The sequence below is a fragment of the Mastigoproctus giganteus genome, chromosome 4 (genome assembly GCF_048544385.1).
Source record: "Mastigoproctus giganteus isolate SK-2022 chromosome 4, ASM4854438v1, whole genome shotgun sequence".
Lineage (NCBI taxonomy): Eukaryota > Metazoa > Arthropoda > Arachnida > Uropygi > Thelyphonidae > Mastigoproctus > Mastigoproctus giganteus.
Window position 1 is genome coordinate 92657779 of NC_143578.1, and position 21465 is coordinate 92679243.

The window sequence follows — 21465 nt, forward strand, 5'->3', positions numbered from 1 at the left end:
TTGTATCCCAACACAGTTATAACACTATATTTATGTTTCAGTATTGAGTGTTATCTACGAAATCCCTTTATATAACTTCCGTATCAAGTAAAGTATTAATTATTTATTTTTGCTAATTATTTATGTTACGTAACCTAAGTTGTTATATGTATATAGTTAAAAGTACAATTTAATTAACATTGAAGTTCAATAAGATTAATAACAAGGTTCATAGCGTATCTACTAGTGGAGCTGCCAATTTGCATACCAAATCAAATCCACCACATGTTGACACAGTTATGTGACTTCTGATCTACAAACAAAGCCCTTTGTTTCTAAGGAGGAAGAAGCAATTGCCACCCTCTAGCTTCATTATTTATCGTTAGCACTAGTACACCTATACAAAAACCACGTAACTCATCATGGTAGTATGCAAATAATGTGTCAGCAGTACCTAATCTCCATATGCTGCCATTTGCAAAACTGAAGCCTTTCCTAAGAGCACCCTTTTGCTCTCCTCTGAACCTGTTGCAGCAGACCCACATCCTTCCTAATACGAGGTTTCCAGACCTGTATGCAGTACTCAAGATGTGGCCTAATGATTGCCTTATACAATGGGATAATCACCTCCTTATCCTTGCTGAAAAAATTTCTGTCATTGACAAAACCCCATGAACTCTTCCAGCAGCCCATCTGCACTGCCCCGAGAACTTCATATCTGACTGCACAATTACCCCCAGGTCTTTCTCATTTTCTACTACTCTGAGTATTTACATCACAGTTTGCATGCCAATCTGAGGTTACTACTACCCATGTGCAATACTTGATAGTTGTCATTGTTAAACTTCAGTTGCCACTTCTCAGGCTCTCTATCTAATTTTTCTAGATCTTGTTGCAGTAGCATACCCTTATGACTGTCATTAACCATCGTGACAACTTTCATATAATCTGCAAACTTAGACATTAAGCCTGATATGCCTTCATTTTATTATTATTATTAGCTATATGGTGCAAGGAAGCCTTAGGCTTATGCTGCACCAGCCAAAAAAAAAAAAATTCCTGAGCAGAGAGAGAGAGAGAGAGAGAGAGAGAGAGAGAGAGAGAGAGAGAGAGAGAGAGAGAGAGAGAGAGAGAGAGAGAGAGAGAGAGAGAGAGAGAGAGAGAGAGAGAGAGAGAGAGAGAGAGAGAGAGAGAGAGAGAGAGAGAGAGAGAGAGAGAGAGAGAGAGAGAGAGAGAGAGAGAGAGAGAGTGTGTGTGTGTGTGTCAAAAGTAGAAAGGAATCATCAAGAAAGAGAAGAATGATGATATCCAGCTCTCAGGACCCTGGGTGTGCCAAGCCCATACTCACCAGATGTGAGCCCTTCTACATGTCTCTTTGCTGTTTTAAAGCACATGTATCCAAACTCACATTGTGGTCACTTTGAACATTCTGTGAATGACATTGTATTCTCAATGGGATGCTTTTTTTGTACAGGGTAATAAAGGTATTCATGTACCTCATTAAAGTATATTTTGAACAGTGTTTAATTTTTAATCTTGAATGTTACTTCTCTTTATGTTAGGATATAACTTTGAAGTTATATAACTTGATAATAGTGTTTTAAATCAAAAATTTCTCAAGATTATGTATTTCCATATGGAATGTCCTTATGAAATATTGACCCTTCATTTTTGAATCATAAGTGAACCATTTCTGCAGAATGATTCATTTTTGAATCTTTCTGTAGAAATAATGGAGATTGCATATAGTATAATTAATATAATTTGTTTTTATATGAAATAGTATTCATGATAATATCATGTTCTATTTTATTTACCAGGTGAGAAAAAGATTCTGATGGATCACATATTGGTAAAGTTTTCCACTTAATATTCTAGGACAGAATATGTCATTTGATGGTGAAGAACAAGGGTTGACATACCTTAAGGACCAGTGCACCAATAAAGTGAGTGGTCAGAGTGAATCATTATATGCTGAAAATTCAGATAATCTTACATCTGCTGGAAAAGTATTTAGATGTCCAGGTGCCTGTAGAGCACCTGTTCAGTCATGCCAAGCTTTACGCCATGCAGTGTCTGCTCTTCATCGTTTGGATGATTTTTGTTGTGAACAAATTGGGTCAGGCTTTTTCTCAAATGTATATAAGGTAAGAAGTTTGGATAATTACAGCAGTATATAAAGAGTACACATAATTACTAGAGCTTAATTAAACCTTTTTTGAGTGTGCACATATATAGGGTCTTTCATAACATGTGGGTGGGCTGTACTTTCAGGAATAATTCAGGATCTGAAAATAATAAGAAAAATTATGTGTGTCCATTTCTGAATTCTTATAGACCTATGGCTGTTTGATTTCAAAAAATGGCTATTGAGTTTTCAATTTTAAAAAAAGTAATGACAATATAACATGAACTCCCCCCCACACACACTTTGAAGGTTGTTTCAACATGGTATCAACAAGTTACGTCTGATATATTTTATACATATATATGAGAGAGAGAGAGAGAGAGAGAGAGAGAGAGAGAGAGAGAGAGAGAGATTGTCTTGAAACTGTAGGGATGTGCTGCTGTCTGCTAGTGTTGTTTTTGTTTTATTTTTGAATAGGAAAAACTTTATTAAAAGCATTTATGCATGTATTTTTTTCAGTTTTTATAAACTTTCAAATTCTTCAAAAAAGAAACTCGTTCCAGATGGCATACCAGATGGATGTAATGTTTTAAAATTTTTAAAACATTAAAGAAAAAAATTACTGTTGGGAAGGATACAGAGAAGAGCAACAAGATTAATTAATGATATCAGACTTTCATTTGCTATCACTTGGGATATTGCAAGTATGAGTGTCAGCTATAAAGCAGGTTTTAGTTATCTATGGAGTGAACTGAGTTGTAAGTTTTGTCCCACCTTTTTAAAATCTATGATCTTTTTGCCATTTTATTCAGAGATTGGATTCTTGACTGTGATCATTGAATTGAAATACTATATATTCAGATAATGCTGATTAGATTATCCCAACTGCAACAGAAATGTCTTCTTGGATTCTTGACTGTGATCATTGAATTGAAATACTATACATTCATCTAATGCTGATTAGATTATCCCATGCAACAGAAATGTTTGAAGGAGCTATACACTAGCAGCATAAATTTCACGTCATTTTATTTACTGAAAAAAAAAAAAAAAATTCATTTTTTTTTAAAATGTAATTATAATAGATTGCTTCATTATTTCTACTACTAATATTATTTGTGGTTTATATTTTGATATTTTCATAGCAGCCAATTCTCTGTGTCTAAGATGGAGAAGCCATTGTAGACAATAGATTCTTTGTCTTAAATCCATAGAGTTGGTAGCTGCTTCACACAGGTGACGAAAATGATCAGTACAGGCATACCCGGGTTAACACTCAGGATACATTCCTAGAAAATGGAATGCTAAATGGAACAGCGCTATACGAAGTCATTCTAATATTAAATAAGTGGCGATACATTCCTTATAACTTTTTTTCCAACCTGAGAATATACAGTAATTTACGGGTATGTTAAACATTGACTAATACTGTAACATACCTTTATTGAATAATGTACAGTATATATCATGAATAAATTATTTAAAGATTAATTTTTCTTGAAGTAGGAGTCAAGAGTTGACTGTCTTCTCTTAAGTTTTCTCTCATGATGTAGTTTTCGATAGCAGAAAATCATATCGAGAACACTTCTCTTTGCTTTGCTGCTTCACTCCCAATCAGTGTTATTCTCGGTGAACTCGTCCATGATTTGAGAGATCGTAGTAATACTACCACTGAGGAATTCCATGGTGAGGTTTCTCACTGGTGTTTCCTCCTCTGCATCAGGATTGTCTGGGTCTTTAGTTTCATTCCATATGCACTACCTGTGTCAATTTATGAAGTTCATCATTACTAAGACTTACCATGAGACTGCAGTAATTCCTAAACATTGTCCACATTGACATCCTTCATTCCCATTTCACAGGCTAGTTCAGCAGTGTTTTTGATGACTGGTCCTTGTCACATCATAAAGTCATTGTGTGTTTCTTGCAGTTTCTTGTTCATACAGTTTTGAGTCACTTCATGCCAGGCTGCTGTGATATTGACTTTAGCATTCACGACATCGTACTTTTTTCTGAAATTGCTCAATGGATTGTTTATCTTTACAATCTGTTTCTTCTGTGAGCTGTCTGAATGCAATAGGTCTTAAAATTTGATATGACTCCTTGATTCATTGGGTGGAATAATGAAGTAGTGTTGGGTAAAAGGTAAACCATTTCTACGGGAATGCAGGTCTGAAGGGTGCCTAGATTTTCAGGGTGGCCTGGGACATTATCAAATACCAACAATGCACTTGGTTCAAGGTTGTGCTCTTCACAATAGTGCTTTACTACAGGGAAAAACCCAGGCCTTCTTGTTTGATTTCCAAATCACTGGCAGATGTGATTTTGAAAATCCTTTCATAGCTTGTGGTGTTTCTGAATGATAATATCAAACTCTCCTGCAATATACCAATGCAGGAGAGTTTGATATTACTCACCAATAATGATATCTTGCTAGGGATTGGAGTCTGCAGGTTGCACATACCTGATTTATGTGATGTTATGAGCTTGCTATTTAGTGCAGTTTACCAGTCATATCATTAATGAAAATGCAGCTTGAAGTTTCTTCTCTGTTATCAGCTGCGATTGATATATTTTTTTTTTTTTCATGATAACAACATAAAATCCAGTTTTGCACAAATGTGTTGTCACAAGGGAAGGGAAAACCATTGTATGAGGGGCATTTGAAAAGGTTGTGACCTGAGTATGAAGGGTTTGAGTAGTGTAGTGACATTATTTTTTAATGTAGTCAGTCCCCTTTAAGGTCAATAAACTTTTGCCACTGATGTTGCAATGCGTTGATTCCAGCTGTCAAGAACATTTTCTCTTGAGCCTTAAGGAATGCATCCACTGCAGCAGTGACATCACTATCAATGGAAAAGTGGATGCCAGCCAGGTATTCTTTCAAATTAAGAAATAAGGTTGTTGTAGTTGTAGTAGGGTTTTAGGAACATCAGTGACTAAGGCTATTTTTCTCCGTATATACTGTCTGTAAATTGTATGTTCTGTGGTTGATTTTCTGTTTGCTGGACGAAAAACCAGAGTTTCCAGAAGGAAAACCATGCTACCCTTGCCTGAGACTGCCAACTCGGCTGTGTTGTGAAAAATGCTCATAAAAATTCTTCACATCATTGACGGGACTCAGACTCTGGTCTTTTCCACCTGCACCCAATGTGTGGAGGATGGCGATTCTACCAACTGTGCTACCCACGATGGCTGGGAATAAGTTAAAGTGCGATGGTACTAAATCTGGTGATATATGGCAGGTCCAAGATTTGAAAGCCACACTCATACAGTGACCGACTTGAGTCAGGTGCATTGCCCTGGTGGAACAAGACTCCTTTTCTGAGTTTTCCTCTGCATCTGTCTTTGATGTTTTCAAGCAAATGCCTCAAGTGATGAGTGTAATATGTTCCTGTGACTGTTTGGTCTTTCTGAAGGTAATCCACCAGCAACACTCCATCAACATCCCAAAAACTGATGCCATCATTTAATCAGAAGAAGGAATCAACTTTGCTTTGTTTGGAGAGGGAAAAGAGCTGTGTTTCCACTGGAAAATGATGGAAATATTCACTACTTCATGACAGCTTCTAGCTCTGGAACACTCGCTACCAGTTTTTTTTTTGTAAATGTCCTCCAACATTTTATACTATTTGGCCTTCAAAGTGGTGACCAGTTCAGCTTGCTCTTTTTTTTTTTTTTTTTTTTTTTGCAGTCTCTTCTCACAGGCCCCCAATGATAGGACCACTGTAGGATTGAAGGCAGTGCTGTGCTGTAGGCTGGCCAGTCCAACTCTTGATGCTCATGTTCTCAAACCAGTCTGTCACAATGACAATGCAAGCAGTATAACATGGAGCATTGTCCTGCTGACACAGATATGTTTTCCCTGACATGCTGCTACAGTGTGGGTGATGCATTATTTTCCAGATAGCTAGACCTCAGCATTCATGTTTTTGTCCAAAATAATCAATGCTTCCAGGTCAAACCACAAAAACAGCCCCAGACCATCATGCTGCTGCCATTAGACTTCATTGTCAGGACGATAGTCTGGCAGATAGCTTTCTCCATCCATCCATCCACCACACCCAGACACGATCATCAGACTTGGTAGACCATGTACTATGGCTCATCATTCCAAAGCGCAGCTTTCTATGGTCTAAGAATGGTGGGCCTTACACCAAACTAGATTGTGTCCCACATTAGATGGGGGTGATTAATGGCTTGTGGATGACTGTATAACTGTGGTAACCCATATAATGCGCAGCATCCTGTGCACTATACTGGTGATGACGTGTCCCAGTTATCTCACTGAAGGCATGTGCATGCTGTGGCAATGTTGACCTGTATTCTGAGTGGGCGATTCTTTGCAAGGCTTCCCTGTCCATTTACAGATCCAGTCATTGATCTAGGATCTTCAGTGCTGTTAAAATGATATGTACAGACATTGTTTTTGTGGCACTCTTATCAATCTGCATTGGAAGTCTTTTAACACCATTGATTGCAGCATCTTTTCTTCATAATTTTACTACTGCCTCTTTGAAGGCCTATGAGCATATTTATGGTTGTCTGACATGTCATACTAGGGTAGGACTTGCTCACCAATCTGCAGTATAACATTAACTCTTTGTGTGTGTCAGTTCGGTAAATAGATCTCACTGATGATATTACAGATATAATATCAGAAATCTGGCAACCCGTGGACTTGGAGAATCCTGGTTTTGAGTTTTTGGATAATAAATTGAGCAAAACATGTGTCAAAATTCAAGCACAAATAAAAGGTAGAGTGCAGCCAGCCATTTTTTGATAATTTTTGTACATGACTAACTAATTTTTATTAACTGAATTATTTTATTCTTTTATCCTTTAGGCCATTTATATAAATTTGGAGACTAGAAACTCAACACCATTAAGTTACCAAAGTGATCACCTACAAAATTGCTCCAGTGATATTCATTATTTTATATTTTTAAAATACAGGCATACCTCGGTTAACGTTACCTCTGATAACGAAGCTTCGCTATAACGAAGTCGGCAATTTCAAGCCCCATTTAACATAAAAAAAATATTCCACTTTAATCACCTGAAATCTAAACAAACTGAAGAAATTACGGAAACCTTTGGAGCTTCTCGTGGTTGGTTCGAGAAATTTAAAAAACGGGCCAGGATTCATAGTGTAAAATTAACAGGAGAAGCTGCAAATAAGTTTCCAGAAAAACTAAAGGAAATAATTGAACGTGAAAATTTTCCAAATTTGGTGTTCAATGTTGACGAAAGCGGTTTGTTCTGGAAACGGCTACCAACAAAAAGCTTCATTTCTGTTGAAGAAAAATCAGCTGCTGGGTTCAAAGCAGCCAAAGACCGTTTAACGTTACTCTTTGGATCAAATGCCTCTGGCGATTATAAATTAAAATTGTTATTAGTTTACCATTCAGAAAATCCGAGGGCGTTAAAAGGTAACATAAAAATGAATTTACCTGTAATATGGAAAGCAAATAGAAAAGCGTGGGTTACCAAGGAGTTATTTACTGATTGGTTTGTTAACCACTTTTGTCCTGAAGTAAAACGGTATTGTCAAAAAAAAAACAACTTTGAAGAAAAATCTCTTTTGTTGTTAGACAATGCTCTGGGACATCCTACTGATCTTAACACGTTGGACACATGCATTCCTGTCAAAGTTGTGTTTCTTCCAGCAAGCACAACTTCCCTGATTCCACCATTGGATCAGGGAGTAATAGCATCATTTAAAGCTTATTATCTGCGTCGAGCATTAAGCAGTTTAACTGAACTAGAGGATAAAGAGTTTGTTTTTGGTTTTTTTTTTAAGGGGCATTAGCAACTAAGGCCATATTGCTCCGGGATATGCGGTGGTCATTCCCTGACCTTTCCGCATCCTCCGTATTTGGTGGTGAGGGGCTCGAACCCCGGTTTAATCAAGAAGCGTGTGCTACGCACTGCTGCTCCTTCCCACCTGGCTACGGAGGCGCCAGGATAAAGAGGAAATGATAGTTAAAACCTTTTGGAAAAACTACACCATTAAAAACGCAATTGAAAACATTGATAGTTCTTGGAAAGAAGGCACTAAGAAATGCTTAAATGGAGTTTGGCGCAAAATATGGCCAGAAGTTGTACTAGAAGAAGAAAATAACATCCAAGAAATTAGAAATGAAGTTATCCAGATGGCTCAATCAATAGGTTTCGAAAATGTCGATGAAGAGGATGTTAGAAATTTATTGAATGCAGAAGATGATGGTTTTTCAGTGGAAGATTTAGAAAACCTTGTTAGCAACGAAGACAAAGATAATGAAGACGAAGTTAAAGAAGTTCCTGCCGAAAAAGTGTTAACAACCAAAGGTTTAAAAAGGTGCTTAAATGACATTGAAAACGTTTTAAATTTTTTTAGTGAAAATGATCCTGATTTAGGAAGAAGTGTTATTTTTTAAGCGATCAGTGTTAAATGCAATAACTCCGTATAGGCAATTGTTAAATGAAAGAGAAAAAGAGCATAAACAATCAACTTTGGACTCATATTTTAAAATGTGATTTCACTTTGTATGTAAGTTGACTGTTTATTTAATAAAACGTTTCTTTGTTCGAAAAAAAAAAAGCTTTTCATTTTCTTTACGTAGGAACGTATCCCTATTCTGGCCATAGTATTTTTACCTCTGAAAACGAAGTTTCGCTTAACGAAGTAATTTCGTGGAACGCATCCTATTCGTTATTCGAGGTATGCCTGTAATGAAGAGAAAAAAATAAACAAACAAAATAATGCACAGAATATTTTTTGAAAGATAATTTTAAAAACATTTTAATACTTTTTTTAGGAATAAAAGTAAAGGCGTTTAGACTCTGTCTGGCACCACTTTCTTCCTGCTTTGGCAGCTGTGAGAAAGTTTTCTGTGACTATTGGTGTACCTTCAATTGTCCTGAAATCAATGTAAAAAAAGGAAAAAATAGTCACTTTAGAGAAAAAACATTGAGTTTTACTGAAAATGTGGAGTCTTTTTTGGAAAAATGTGGAAAATCTCATGGCATGTAATGCAGATCAGTTTATTCACTGAACTTGAGATTGGATACAAGCTAGTTTTCATAATTTTTCTTACTGATATTATTATTAGCCATAAGGTGCAAGGAAGCCTGAGGCTTATGCTGCACCAGCCAGAAAAAAAAATGCCGTGTGTGTGAGAGAGAGAGAGAGAGAGAGAGAGAGAGAGAGAGAGAGAGAGAGCAAGCAAGCAGGACTCTGGATTTTCCAAGCCCTTGTATATACATATTTGGTTTAGGAGCATTAGCAACTAAGGCCATATTGCTCCAGGATATGTGGTGGTCATTCCCTGACCTTTCCGTATTTGGTGGTGACGGGCTTGAACCCCGGTCTCATCAAGAAGCGTGTGCTACGCACTGCTGCTCCTTCCCACCTGGCTACTGAGGCGCCTGGCTGATTGTAATCTTGAAACATTGAATGGAAGTGGAAATTGCAGACAGATTTCTCCATAAATGTATTTGAATACCTTTAATACACTGCATGCATGCACACACAAATAAAACAATGTTATACTATATGCAGGATAATGGAAAGGCTGCAGTCAGTCAAATAATAAGCATACTACAACACAAGAGAGTTGTCTCTGAATTCGCAACTCCATTGTACCTCTTCACAGATGGGGTATTGCAGTCAGCAACTGAACCAGGTTCCACCCCTGTCAACAGAAAATAAGAAGGAATGGTTGTGGTCAGTGGTCCCATCTGCCAGGTGTCAACAGTACAGGCTGGTGCTTGTAGTGTAATGGTGTGAGGGGAAAATGTTTGTAGCACACACTGGACAACATTCAGCCTACTGCAGTGGCCTCTTCAATTACAGATTGAAGTCCAATTGAGCACTTGTGAGATGAGGTAAAACAAGGTATTTAGAGTAGTTATCCACAGCTAGCCAATTTGCAATAACTGTGGGAAATATCTGAATCAGAAGGGACTAGCAACCATGTGGCATGCTTTAACACCTTGTTGAGAATTCCATGCCATGATGAATCCAGGGTGTTCTCAGAGTTAGAAAGGGGACCCACTTGCTATTCATTGTTGTACCTAATAAAGTGACCATTCATCATATATACAATAAATATTTGTATTCATAATTATTATTTTTTTTCCATTTAGACCAGGCCCGGGCAAACTGGCCTGCAGGCCGCATGCGGCCTGCGAGCTTTAATTGTATTTTCAAAAAAAATTTCCTTATTTTATGCCTTTTGCAACGCCTTTTTGAAAAATAAATTTGTATATGTAATACATCATAGAATTTCTCGACTTATAAATTGTTTTATCATCTCTGTATTGTTCAAATTGGTATAGAATTTGAAATTGTGCACGAACCGGAGCGAGCCAACGGGCGCTTTTATAACGGTATAATTTGTGATTATAAACTAACCATGTGAAACTACGGTAACAGACAACCGGTGATGACGACAACGGCTTTGCTGCAATGGCGGAGTAATAGGATAGGACTGCTGACCGGCCGCAGTTCCATTCTGTTTTCTCTGACAGTCATCCTGCAGTTAGTTTTTTTGCGTTATCTTCGGTTATCATCTTGGTGCCAGTAGCGATAAAAATAATATTTACGCCCTTTTAAAAATGAATAAAAAACGAAAAATTCAACAAGAGCATTGTGTTCAATGAAGAGTGGAACACAAAATATTATTTTTGCTAACATAAATAACAAGCCTATTTGTCTCATCTGCCGGGAGAGTGTCTCAGTGTTGAAAGAGTACAATATTAAAAGACATTTCACTACTGAACATTTTGAATGTCTGCAATTCCCAATTTAACTCCGGAAACAAGAAAGAAAACTGCTGATGGATTGATTCAAAATTTATGTAGACAACAAAATGTGTTTACGCGGCTAACTAAGGAACAAGGAGCTACTGTAGAGGCAAGTTTTGTTAGTTTTCATATAATTGCAAAAAGCAACAAGCCTTTTTCTGATGGAGACTATATTAAAGAATGTATGACTGAAGCTTGTGGAATTATATGTCCTGACATTAAACACAAATTTGAGAATGTAAGTTTATCTTGGCGAACCGTAGTAAGAAGGATTGAATGTATCGATACAAATTTGAATGAGCAATTATTATCAATATTAGAATCCATAACATGGTACTCGATAGCTCTCGACAAAAGTAACGACCAAAAGAATACTGTGCAGTTATTAATTTTCATATGTGGATGTACCTCTAATTTTGATGAAATTATTGAAGAGCTTCTTTCAATGGAATCTCTTAAAGACCAAACAACGGGAGCTGATATATTTGAAAAATGCTTAACAAGATATAATTTACAATGGAACAAAATGGTAAGCGTAACAACTGACAGAGCACCAAGTTTGACAGGTAAAAATGTTGGAGCGTTAAAGAAAATTCAGGATAAAATTTGCGAAAATTATCCTGATTATAATTTAATTACAATTCATTGTATTATACATCAACAAGTATTATGTAAAAATGTGTTAAAAGTTGAACATGTCACATCTTGTGTTATTAAACTAGCAAATTTAATATGATCGGGGGGGCCTGAAACAGACAATTCGTTAATTTTCTTCAAGATATTGAATCGGAGTACACAGATATTCCTTATCATAGCCAAATTCGATGGCTTAGCTTAGGAAAAGTTTTTCGACGAGTATGGGATCTTAAAGATGATATCGTTCTATTTTTAAAACTGAAAAATATTATGGACTTTCCCGAATTAACTGATAATAACTGGATTTGTGATTTTGCGTTTACCTTGGACATCGTGACACACTTAAATACTTTCAACACCATGTTACAAGGGAAAAATTTATATGCCCATGATATGGTAAAAAGTTTGAATGGATTTCAATTAAAACTCCAGTTGTTCCTTCGACATTTATTGATTAACAAGGTAGACCACTTTCCAACCATGAAGTTGCTGAAGATTCCAGAAAATAAATTTGAAAAATATTCTGAAATTATCAACGCGCTGAATAATGACTTTTCACGAAGATTTGCCGACTTCCGAAAAATTGAGACAAGTTTGGCAATTGAAAATACCCATTTTCAATAGAAATTGATAGTGCACCGAGTGAACCACAACTTCAGATTATAGATCTGCATTGTGATACCAATTTAAGGGAATTTCACCGTTGTGAGGAAATCTGTAAATTTTACAATACTCTTAATTCGGACAAATTCGACAAACTTAAAGATTTGCTCGAAAAATGTTGGTTATTTTTGGATCAACCTACATATGTGAACAAACATTTTCCATCATGAATCTAAATAAAAATTCTTTATTACAAGCAATTTTAAGAATCTAAACTACAAAATTAACACCCGAAATTAAAAAAATGTTAAAAGATGTAAAACAGTTCCATTCATCTTATTAAATTCTCGGTTGTTAGAGAATAATTTTTTTTATGTTATATTTCTTCATGATAACAAATAATATATATCTAAAAATAGTATTTTACATGCGGCCCGCCTTCTTTTTGAATTCCTAATGTGGCCCTTCAGCCAAAAAGTTTGCCCAGGCCTGATTTAGACTACATATTGGAGAAAAAAAGTGTGATCTATTCGAAATGTCAAAATAATAAATTTTTTTTTTTTTTTTGGCTCGTGCAGCAAAAGCCCCAGGCTTCCTTGCACCATATGGCTAATGATAATGATAATAATTACATTTTCACCTATGAATTTTGACACTGTCTTATTAATTTTTTTCACTTATGGTACATCAGTTAAAGCTAAAGGTATAAAACTGGACAGAAGTGTATTAGACTGAAGGTATAAACTGGACAACAGACATTTCAGTGGAAAACCAGACAGTTGGCAACATAGCCTGCCTACACATGAATTGCAGTGTTTTGTCTGGTAGGCAATTTTGACAACACATTTATGCCACCACCGTGAATGATGCATTGTTGTCCTAAATACCTTTGTTACTTTCCTTTACTATTGGGAAAGATTTGTATGTACAGTAAAATCTCGTTAATACAAACAGTTTATACAAAGTACTCGTTTATATGAAACACATACCATTCCCCTGCAAAAGGATGGTCTTTTCTATGTAAATATATTCGTTTATTACAAAATTCGGTTAATATGTATTACAAACTTCTTTTTCACCCCATGAGAAATAAATATTGTCATTTTGTATGTTTAATAAAAATCTTGGCAGAGCAATCTGATTATTGCCCCCAGCCACCTGGCTCCCTACTTCCCGAAGGATGGCACTGACTTGTTAGAAATTAGTTGTGTGTAAACAAAAGCAGTTTATGATAGCTACAACATCAAGTGCACTCTGAAAAACATCTTTCTGAAGGATGAGTGGTTAAATTAACAAAAGAATAAAAAGTTTTTCTATGTGCACTCCACGGGAATAAAATCAGTTGCAATTGTTACCCCAGTTCAAAGAGTCTTTTGCTATCATATACAGCAATCTATTTTTTGTGCCATTTTATCTGAGCTGACTTCTTTTTCAGAACTTGTCTTTAAATTAATTTAAAATTTGTTTATATTAAATCTTATCTAGCAGTGTTATGGTGACAAAACGTAGATGGACAGAATTAAGCCTGGAAATTAAACTAATAGTTATACAAGAGGCTGATAGGATGGAAAGAAGCAAAATGGACATTGCAAAGGAATACAACATCCCTTTACCTACTTTATCTACAATACTGAAAAACCGAAAAAGATTTGGAGCAGTGCATGACACTGGAGCAGCGATGAAAACCAGGAAACGAATTCGTGGTGCAAAACACGAGGATTTTGAAACAACTTTTCGAGTGGTACCAACAAATGCGTGCATCTAATTTGTCAATATCAGGTCGGATTTTGCAAGAAAAGGCAAATTATCGAACTCAGCAACATGGGATTAGCGATTTCAAATTCAGCAGTGGCTGTTTTTGTATTCCTGTTTTTAAATCTTGGGAGTGGCTGCCTCCAAAGATTTAAAAACAGGAATAACTTGGTTTCGCGAAATGTTTGCAGTGAGTCTGTATTAGTCGACAAAGAAAAGACTACAGACTGGTTGTATTCTGTACGGTCCATCTTTGAAAAATGAGGCAAAGGATATTTTTAATCTCGACGAGACAGGTTTATTTTATAATTTACTGCCAAACAAAATATTTGTTGTTCGAGGAGAGTCTTGTCATGGTGGAAAATTAAGTAAACAAAGGCTCGCTGTTCTGTTATGCTGCAATTCAGATGTCAGTACAAAACTACGCCCATTTGTGATTGGTAAGTGTTCCAAGCCAAGATGTTTTAAAGCAGTTAACTAACTTCTCTGTGATTAATGAGGCCAATAGAAGTGCTTGGCTTACGATCAAAATTTTTCAGTCTTGGTTATCAAAATTGGACAGAAGAATCGCTTAAGAAAAAAAGGAACATTTTGATGATTCTAGATCGTTATATAGCACATTCTGCCGAGACACTTAAGTTGACAAATATATGACTGTTGTTTTTAACCTCCCATTTCCATCCGTAGCTGAGTAGTTAGAAGCTGGAGTGCAGTAGCACACACAGAGTAGACCAGCGATCAAGCCCCTGACTGCTAAATACAGTTGCTCTGCCACCCTGCACTGGACCGGCATGGCAGATTATGGTCCATTTCCTTCAAGATGAATTGTTGAGGAGGCTTCCATCAATAATGGCTGCAGTTTACCCCCCCCCCCTTTTTTTTTTACCAGTTTTATGCAGCCACTGATCAAGGCATTATTTATAATCACAGGGGAGCATATAGAGCCTGCCTGATAAGATGCTTGATCTTCAACGTAGAAGGGAGGGAACAATTTGCAGCTAAATTGGAATGTCTTGGATGCTATCCGTAATCTTGTTGTTGCATCATTTGTAATAATCAACTGCTTCAGAAAGAATGGCTTTGGAGAGAATATCATCGAAAAACATAGTCCAGCAGACGAATGTGATAGCAACATTGAGGAATGGGGAAATTTGAAGGAACTATGGATTTCTTTGGCAAATTTGAAGAGTTTGTGAAGGTACGTGTAGTTTCTACACAGCAATGCAACATCAGAAGAGCTGCTAAGCACCAAGCAAAATGATGTTTTTTGTTACCAACAACAGCAAAAGTGAAGACACACACACACACACACACACGATGCTCAAAATGCATTGAACATAATAGAGAATGTGTTGGCCTGCAGTAACGTTGATAAAGAAACCATTATTGTATTTTGTAATGTCTGTGCTGTAGTAAAAAATGCATATAGGACAAAACTGAGCTAACAACATTGCATTCTTTCTTTAAATTTGATTAATTTATCAAAAAGGTTAATGGATTAAATGTTTCCCTTTATATTAAGATTAATTCTTTTACTGTGATACGAAAATATTGTATATATCAAAATATATACTGTACAATATTTTCATTCCTGTTAATTGCTTTTCTCTTAGTTTATCTTACAAATAAAATTAAATCTTTTAAAAATGTGTTAATCCTACTGTATTGTTAGACAAGGCTTTTGTTTTTATTTTATTTTATTAATTTAAATTTATTTTTTTGGCTAAGATAAAGAAAGCCAACATGGAACCATGGGAAACTTTTACTGGTCAAAAGCGTTTCCTGGTAGCGCATCTTTTCCCTGCATTCTTGGTAAACAGATGGTGCGTGTTATAGGTAGTGGCAGTAGAGGTCGATAATGCTGTATTAATTTTTTTTTTTTTCTTATTATAAAAAGCAGATTATCGGAGTTCATGAAATTTTCTTATGGGTACACCCTCAGACTGCCTTAGTCTTTAGGTATTTATCTCCTCTACTTTCTGTCTTAACCCGATACAAAAATGACTTCTACAGACGGTGCATGCTATGTTGCAGTAGAGGTAGTTTGTCTAGCGGGTTAAAACAGCAGGAAGGGGCGATAAACACCCTACGACTGAGGCAGTTTGGAGGGTGTACCCGTAAGTAAATTTCAGCCACGAAGGCATTACACTCATGAACTCCAATAATCTGATTTTAATAATAAGAAAAAAAACTAATCAATACATCGTTATCGACTTCTACTGCCATTACCAATAACACGCACCATCTGTTTACCGAGAATGCAGGGAGAAGTTGCAGTACTGGGAAATGCGTTTGACCGCTAAAAGTTTCTCATGGTTCTCGTGTTGGCTTTCTTTACCTTCACCATTTTTTTTTTTTTTTGATATTATTACTTATTATAATTCTTAGATATATAGTATGTGCCAAAAAAATAAATAAATAAAAAAAATAATAATAATAAAGGTAAAATTTACACTTTTGGGGTACCTCATTACTACAAACCTCATTATTACAAAACATGAAAATTTAGGTCCCTTCAACTTGAACTTTGTATTAACGAGATTCTACTGTAGTTTCTATCATTCTCTAGACCACAAATTTCAGATTTGGGATCTGATGGCATATGTTTAAAAACAACTGGTGGAGCTGGTATTTGTAGTACAGGTTCATGGGGATATTGGCTTTACAGCTGAAATTATTATTATTATTAGCCATATGGTGCAGTATAAGCCTGAGGCTTATACTGCACCAGCCAAAAAAAAAAAAAAAAAAAAAAAGAATTCCCGAGTTACCCTGAGAGAGAGAGAGAGAGAGAGAATATCCAGCTCAGGACCCTGGATGTGCCAAGTCCATACTCACTAGATGTGAGCCCCTGAAATAATGTAGTTGGGGTCAGTGTTGAATCCAGGGGGGGTGAAAAGGGGCGCTTTCACCCCCAGTGGAAAATAGTAATTTTTATTTTATAAAACACGAATTCAATAAGTTAATGTCAAATAAACAACATGAAAAATCACAGTACGGTACTTGTTAGGTGGTAGATGGCAAAAATAAATTACTAAAATTCAAGACACGAAAATTTCAAAATAATTAAATGGGCAGTATTTCAAGTGTCTGTATTTTCGTTTTATGGTTCCCTTTATTTTCACACAAACCATCTCTAGACCACAAATTTCAGATTTGGGATCTGATGGCATATGTTTAAAAACAACTGGTGGAGCTGGTATTTGTAGTTCAGGTTCATGGGGATATTGGCTTTACAGCTGAAATTATTATTATTATTATTATTAGCCATATGGTGCAAGGAAGCCTGAGGCTTATACTGCACCATCCAAAAAAAAAAAAAAAAAAAATTCGAGAGAGAGAGAGAGAGAGAGAGAGAGAGAGAGAGAGAAAGAATGATATCCAGCTCAGGACTCTGGGTGTGCCAAGTCCATACTCACTAAATGTGAGCCCCTGAAATAATGTAGTTGGGGTCAGTGTTGAATCCAGGGGGGGTGAAAAGGGGCGATTTCACCTCCAGGGGAATAAAATTCCCCCCCCCCCCCAGTGAAAAATAGTAATTTTTATTTTATTAAACACTAATTCAATAAATTAATGTCAAATAAACAACATGAAAAATCACATCAACTAAGTACGGTACTTGTTAGGTGGTAGATGGCAAAAATAAATTACTAAAATTCAAGACACGAAAATTTCAAAATAATTAAATGGGCAATATTTCAAGTATCTGTATTTTAGTTTTATGGTTCCCTTTATTTTCACACAAACCATCTCTTGATAGTGTTTCACACAAACGGTCCACTTGCTACTAATTCTTTGTTTGTATATATCACAAACAAGATTGCAGGCCCTGAATTGGTTCCTGACAGATGCTATTGTAATTATGAAGTGACCCCTGGCTTTCAGGGGAGTCTACTGCAGCCTCTAATTCAATTGTCAGTAGTTTCGCTGTATGGTAGACTCTTGCTTTGTATACTGGAAACAAGATGGTTTAGTTGCAGCCTATAAACAATACATTTTATAGCCTTTTTATTATATATGCATCTGTACTGTAATATTGCAAGATTGCATGAAGATAAGCTGAGGACCCAAATGAGTTATTAGAAAAATTAATTTTTCCAATAACTCATTGGAAAAAGAATCGATTGAAGAAATGATTGATGCAAAGAAGAATAACATTATTACATTACAGTACTTGCATGTTTGATTATAATTTGTATAATTTTTTTTTTTTTTTTTCAAATTTTAATCATTGATTTTCATGTTATTAAACTGAGTATTGTCAGTAATGTGGTTTTTATGAACTGACATCTTAGTATTTAGATGTTAAATAATAAATATTTCCTTTTGTTTCCTATTTTGTTTTCTTATATTCTCTTATTATAATGTTCATAAATATGCATGATCTGATCTGTATATTTATATATACGTGTGTGTGTGTGTGTGTGTGTGTGTGTGTGTGTGTGTGTGTGTGTGTGTGTGTGTGTGTGTGTGTGTGTGTGTATATATATATATATATATATATTGTGCATAAATATAAATATACATTTGTAAATATTAAATAATAATAAAAAAAATACTACATGTACCCCTCGAAGTTTACACTCTTTCCCTCAGTGCATGTACCCCCAAAGTTTGCATTCTCCCTGCCTATTTAATATTTACAAATGTAATATTTACATTTGTAAATATTAAATAATAATAATAAAAAAATATACTATATGTACCCCCCCCCCCCCGAAGTTTACACTCTTCCCCCAAGTGCACGTACCCCCGAAGTTTGCATTCTCCCGGCAAACACTCTTGATTCAACACTGGTTGGGGTACACAGTGCTCTGCTTGTTCTTTGCTTTATAACTTGCTATGTTTGTGGAACAAAAGTAACAGTCATTAATATGATCTGAGATTTCCTCCACACCATGGAACGGCAAATGTTGATTTTTTCTTTTTACCACACTTCCACAATCATGAGCCCTCCACGCACATATGGCACACTTTATGAGGACCCAACTGTTGTCTTTATCACCTAATTTAATTCCAAAGTGTGTAGTACATACATTTTCCACAAATGATATTATATCCTACCTTTGTTTTGTCATTGTCAAAAGCAGAATAGAAAATCATGTTAGAAGCAGATATTACTAATGGCTGCATCAGAAAACTGAGTGCAGAAGAAACAGTTTGCAGTTTTATGTAGTTAACTGACTCACAGGGTTAAACACTTCTGGCCACATCTCTACCTCATTCACAAAGGAACTAATACGCGTGTGTAATATGTGATATATACACGCTCCATAAGGAATACACATATGGAGCATGTATCTAAGAAAATAATTCTTGCTGTTTGTTAAAACAAAAAAAAAAAAAAAAAAAAAAAAGCTGCATGTGATAGGTAAAAACAGTTTGGATTTTAAAATTAGCACTTAAAAGTACATCCAGAAACATTAAATTTCAGAAACATCAAAATGCATGCAGACCATTGACTTCTGGTCTGCATAGCTTTTGTTTCCAAAACTCCTTCAGCCATCCCTTTATCCATAGTAATTTTGTCCTAATGCTGCACTGCTCCAATTTGTATACAGCAGTCTTTGACATTGAACAGGTACTAGTTTTGCAAATAACTCTATCCAAGAAGAAATAGCATACATACTGACCACATGTATGGTGTACTATGGCCACTGATGCCGATACACCTAATAAATCCCAAAACAAACAATGACATTGAACAGTATCGGAAAACTTTTCTGGCATCTGAGTATATGATATTAAAATTGTTTTCTGCATCCAGTTTATTTGCTACTGATCATAGTAGCCAATTAGATTGGTCAGAAAGAGATCTCCCTTTAATAGATCCATGCTGTGATTTCCATATAGCTACATTCCTGTCAAGATAATCCGAGCCGATGCGCCAACAACTACCAAAAAAAAAAAAAAAAAGTCAAGATAATCCTACAATAATTCTTTAACCACTGACTCTGTTATTTTCCCTGGAACAGGGTCAAGTTTACAGATCTGTAATTACTCACCTTGCCTTTGATCCCCTTTTAGGAAGAATAGGAGAAACATTTACACATCTTAAATGTATAGGGTACTCCCCACAATCTAAGGCTTCTCTAATCTTTATAATCCAAGTTTGCTTGCCTCTTTTTTTTCCCAATCCCTAAAGCTTCTTCACTTCACAGGTGAATGTCATTGCAAAATATTTATTTAGTTTGTCATCAACCTGAACAGGATCAGTAGTTATGCCTTTCAATACCTAGTGAGCAATGTAATTCATCCCTTTCCGTGTTAGCACAGTTCTAGTGTTAACACAAGCGAAGAATTCTTTTCATTCTTAGCCAAGGACTTTTCATAATTGAAATTTTTCATTATGCTGACTTACTTGATCAGTGTGCTGCGACTGTATTTGCTGTTGTAATGTTGAATACTGATAAATGTAAAACAATATAAAAAAAACATTGTTGCCCTCCCGAACTGCCATCCATAGAGGATGTCTACCTTGGCAACCCACTTACAGTGGTTCGAGTTGATTGCTGACTGGTTTGTACTTACTGTAGGTTTGTATGACTTTGCTAATTTCTATTCATCCCATGCATTTTTCTTCTCTGCCACTAGGGTATTTTATTTATTTTTAATTATTTATTTATTTTATTATTATCATTATTTTTTTATTTTTGCTAGCTCCTGATCAGAGTAGATTGGAAATGGAATTATAGCATCTACCAGTTTTGTGTATCTCTGGTGGCTAGTTTTTTTTTTGGGGGGGGGTGTGGGCAGCCTGGGAGTAGGAATATGGGCACCCACCAGTATTGCACTATCTCTGGTGGGTGTGTGGTTTTTAGTGCAATAAGCACAGACAGAATAATAGAACCAGGTCTGGGCATCAGGTAGCCGAAACCTATGTGGTGTCTGCTCCCTAGTGGCAGAGTGACCTGTTACTAACAACATAAACAACACATTACTAACTTACGCTTTATACTGCAGACATATTTGTAGTAGTACAACATGGTTCCAGGCGCCTCCGTAGCCAGGTGGGAAGGAGCAGCAGAGCGTAGCACACGCTTCTTGATGAGACCGGGGTTCGAGCCCGTCACCACAAAATACGGAGTATGCGGAAAGGTCAGGGAATGATCCCAGCATATCCCGGAGCAATATGGCCTTAATTGCTAATGCTCCTAAAAACCAAATAACAAACAAACAACAACGTGGTTCCAAAATTAAAGGTGGAGATAGATGTGTGTCTGGGTACCACCCTCCGACAGTTATACGATACAAAATACAATTCTCTGCCACTGGTCTGCGCAGTAGTGCAGTGGTCATCATCCTCCCAAGACCGGCTGGAAAAGGCCCGGGTTCGAATCTCGTCGATGACGAGGAACTGTGATAGGCTTTTTTCACTCCGTGGCTGAGTTAGTCGGTCTCAGGTGTAGATAGCAAGGTGTTTTTTTTTTGCCAGAATTTGGGGTTTTTCGTCCAGCAAAACAGACAAATCGACCACAGAACTCATGCAATTAACAGACACAGCATGGCATATGAATTTAAATGTTCGGGTGGCCTAATAATTTGTTTTTCCCCCACTGTGCCACTAGTCTAATTGG

General features: G+C 36.2%; 1 protein-coding gene across 5 annotated transcripts in view; it reads left to right on the forward strand.

Moving 5' to 3' along the window:
• Positions 1-21465, forward strand: part of cdi (serine/threonine kinase) — a 242961-nt gene that overhangs the window by 44321 nt on the left and 177175 nt on the right. For 3 of the 5 annotated variants that reach the window (XM_090372811.1, XM_090372814.1, XM_090372812.1), the window contains exon 2: positions 1800-2126. In XM_090372811.1, the coding sequence (XP_090228937.1) occupies positions 1866-2126 (261 nt within the window). In that variant the 5' untranslated portion in view covers positions 1800-1865. Of the gene's footprint in view, positions 1-1799; positions 2127-6723; positions 6865-21465 lie in introns of those variants that run through there. The other 2 variants (XM_090372813.1, XM_090372815.1) reach the window with 2 other exon arrangements.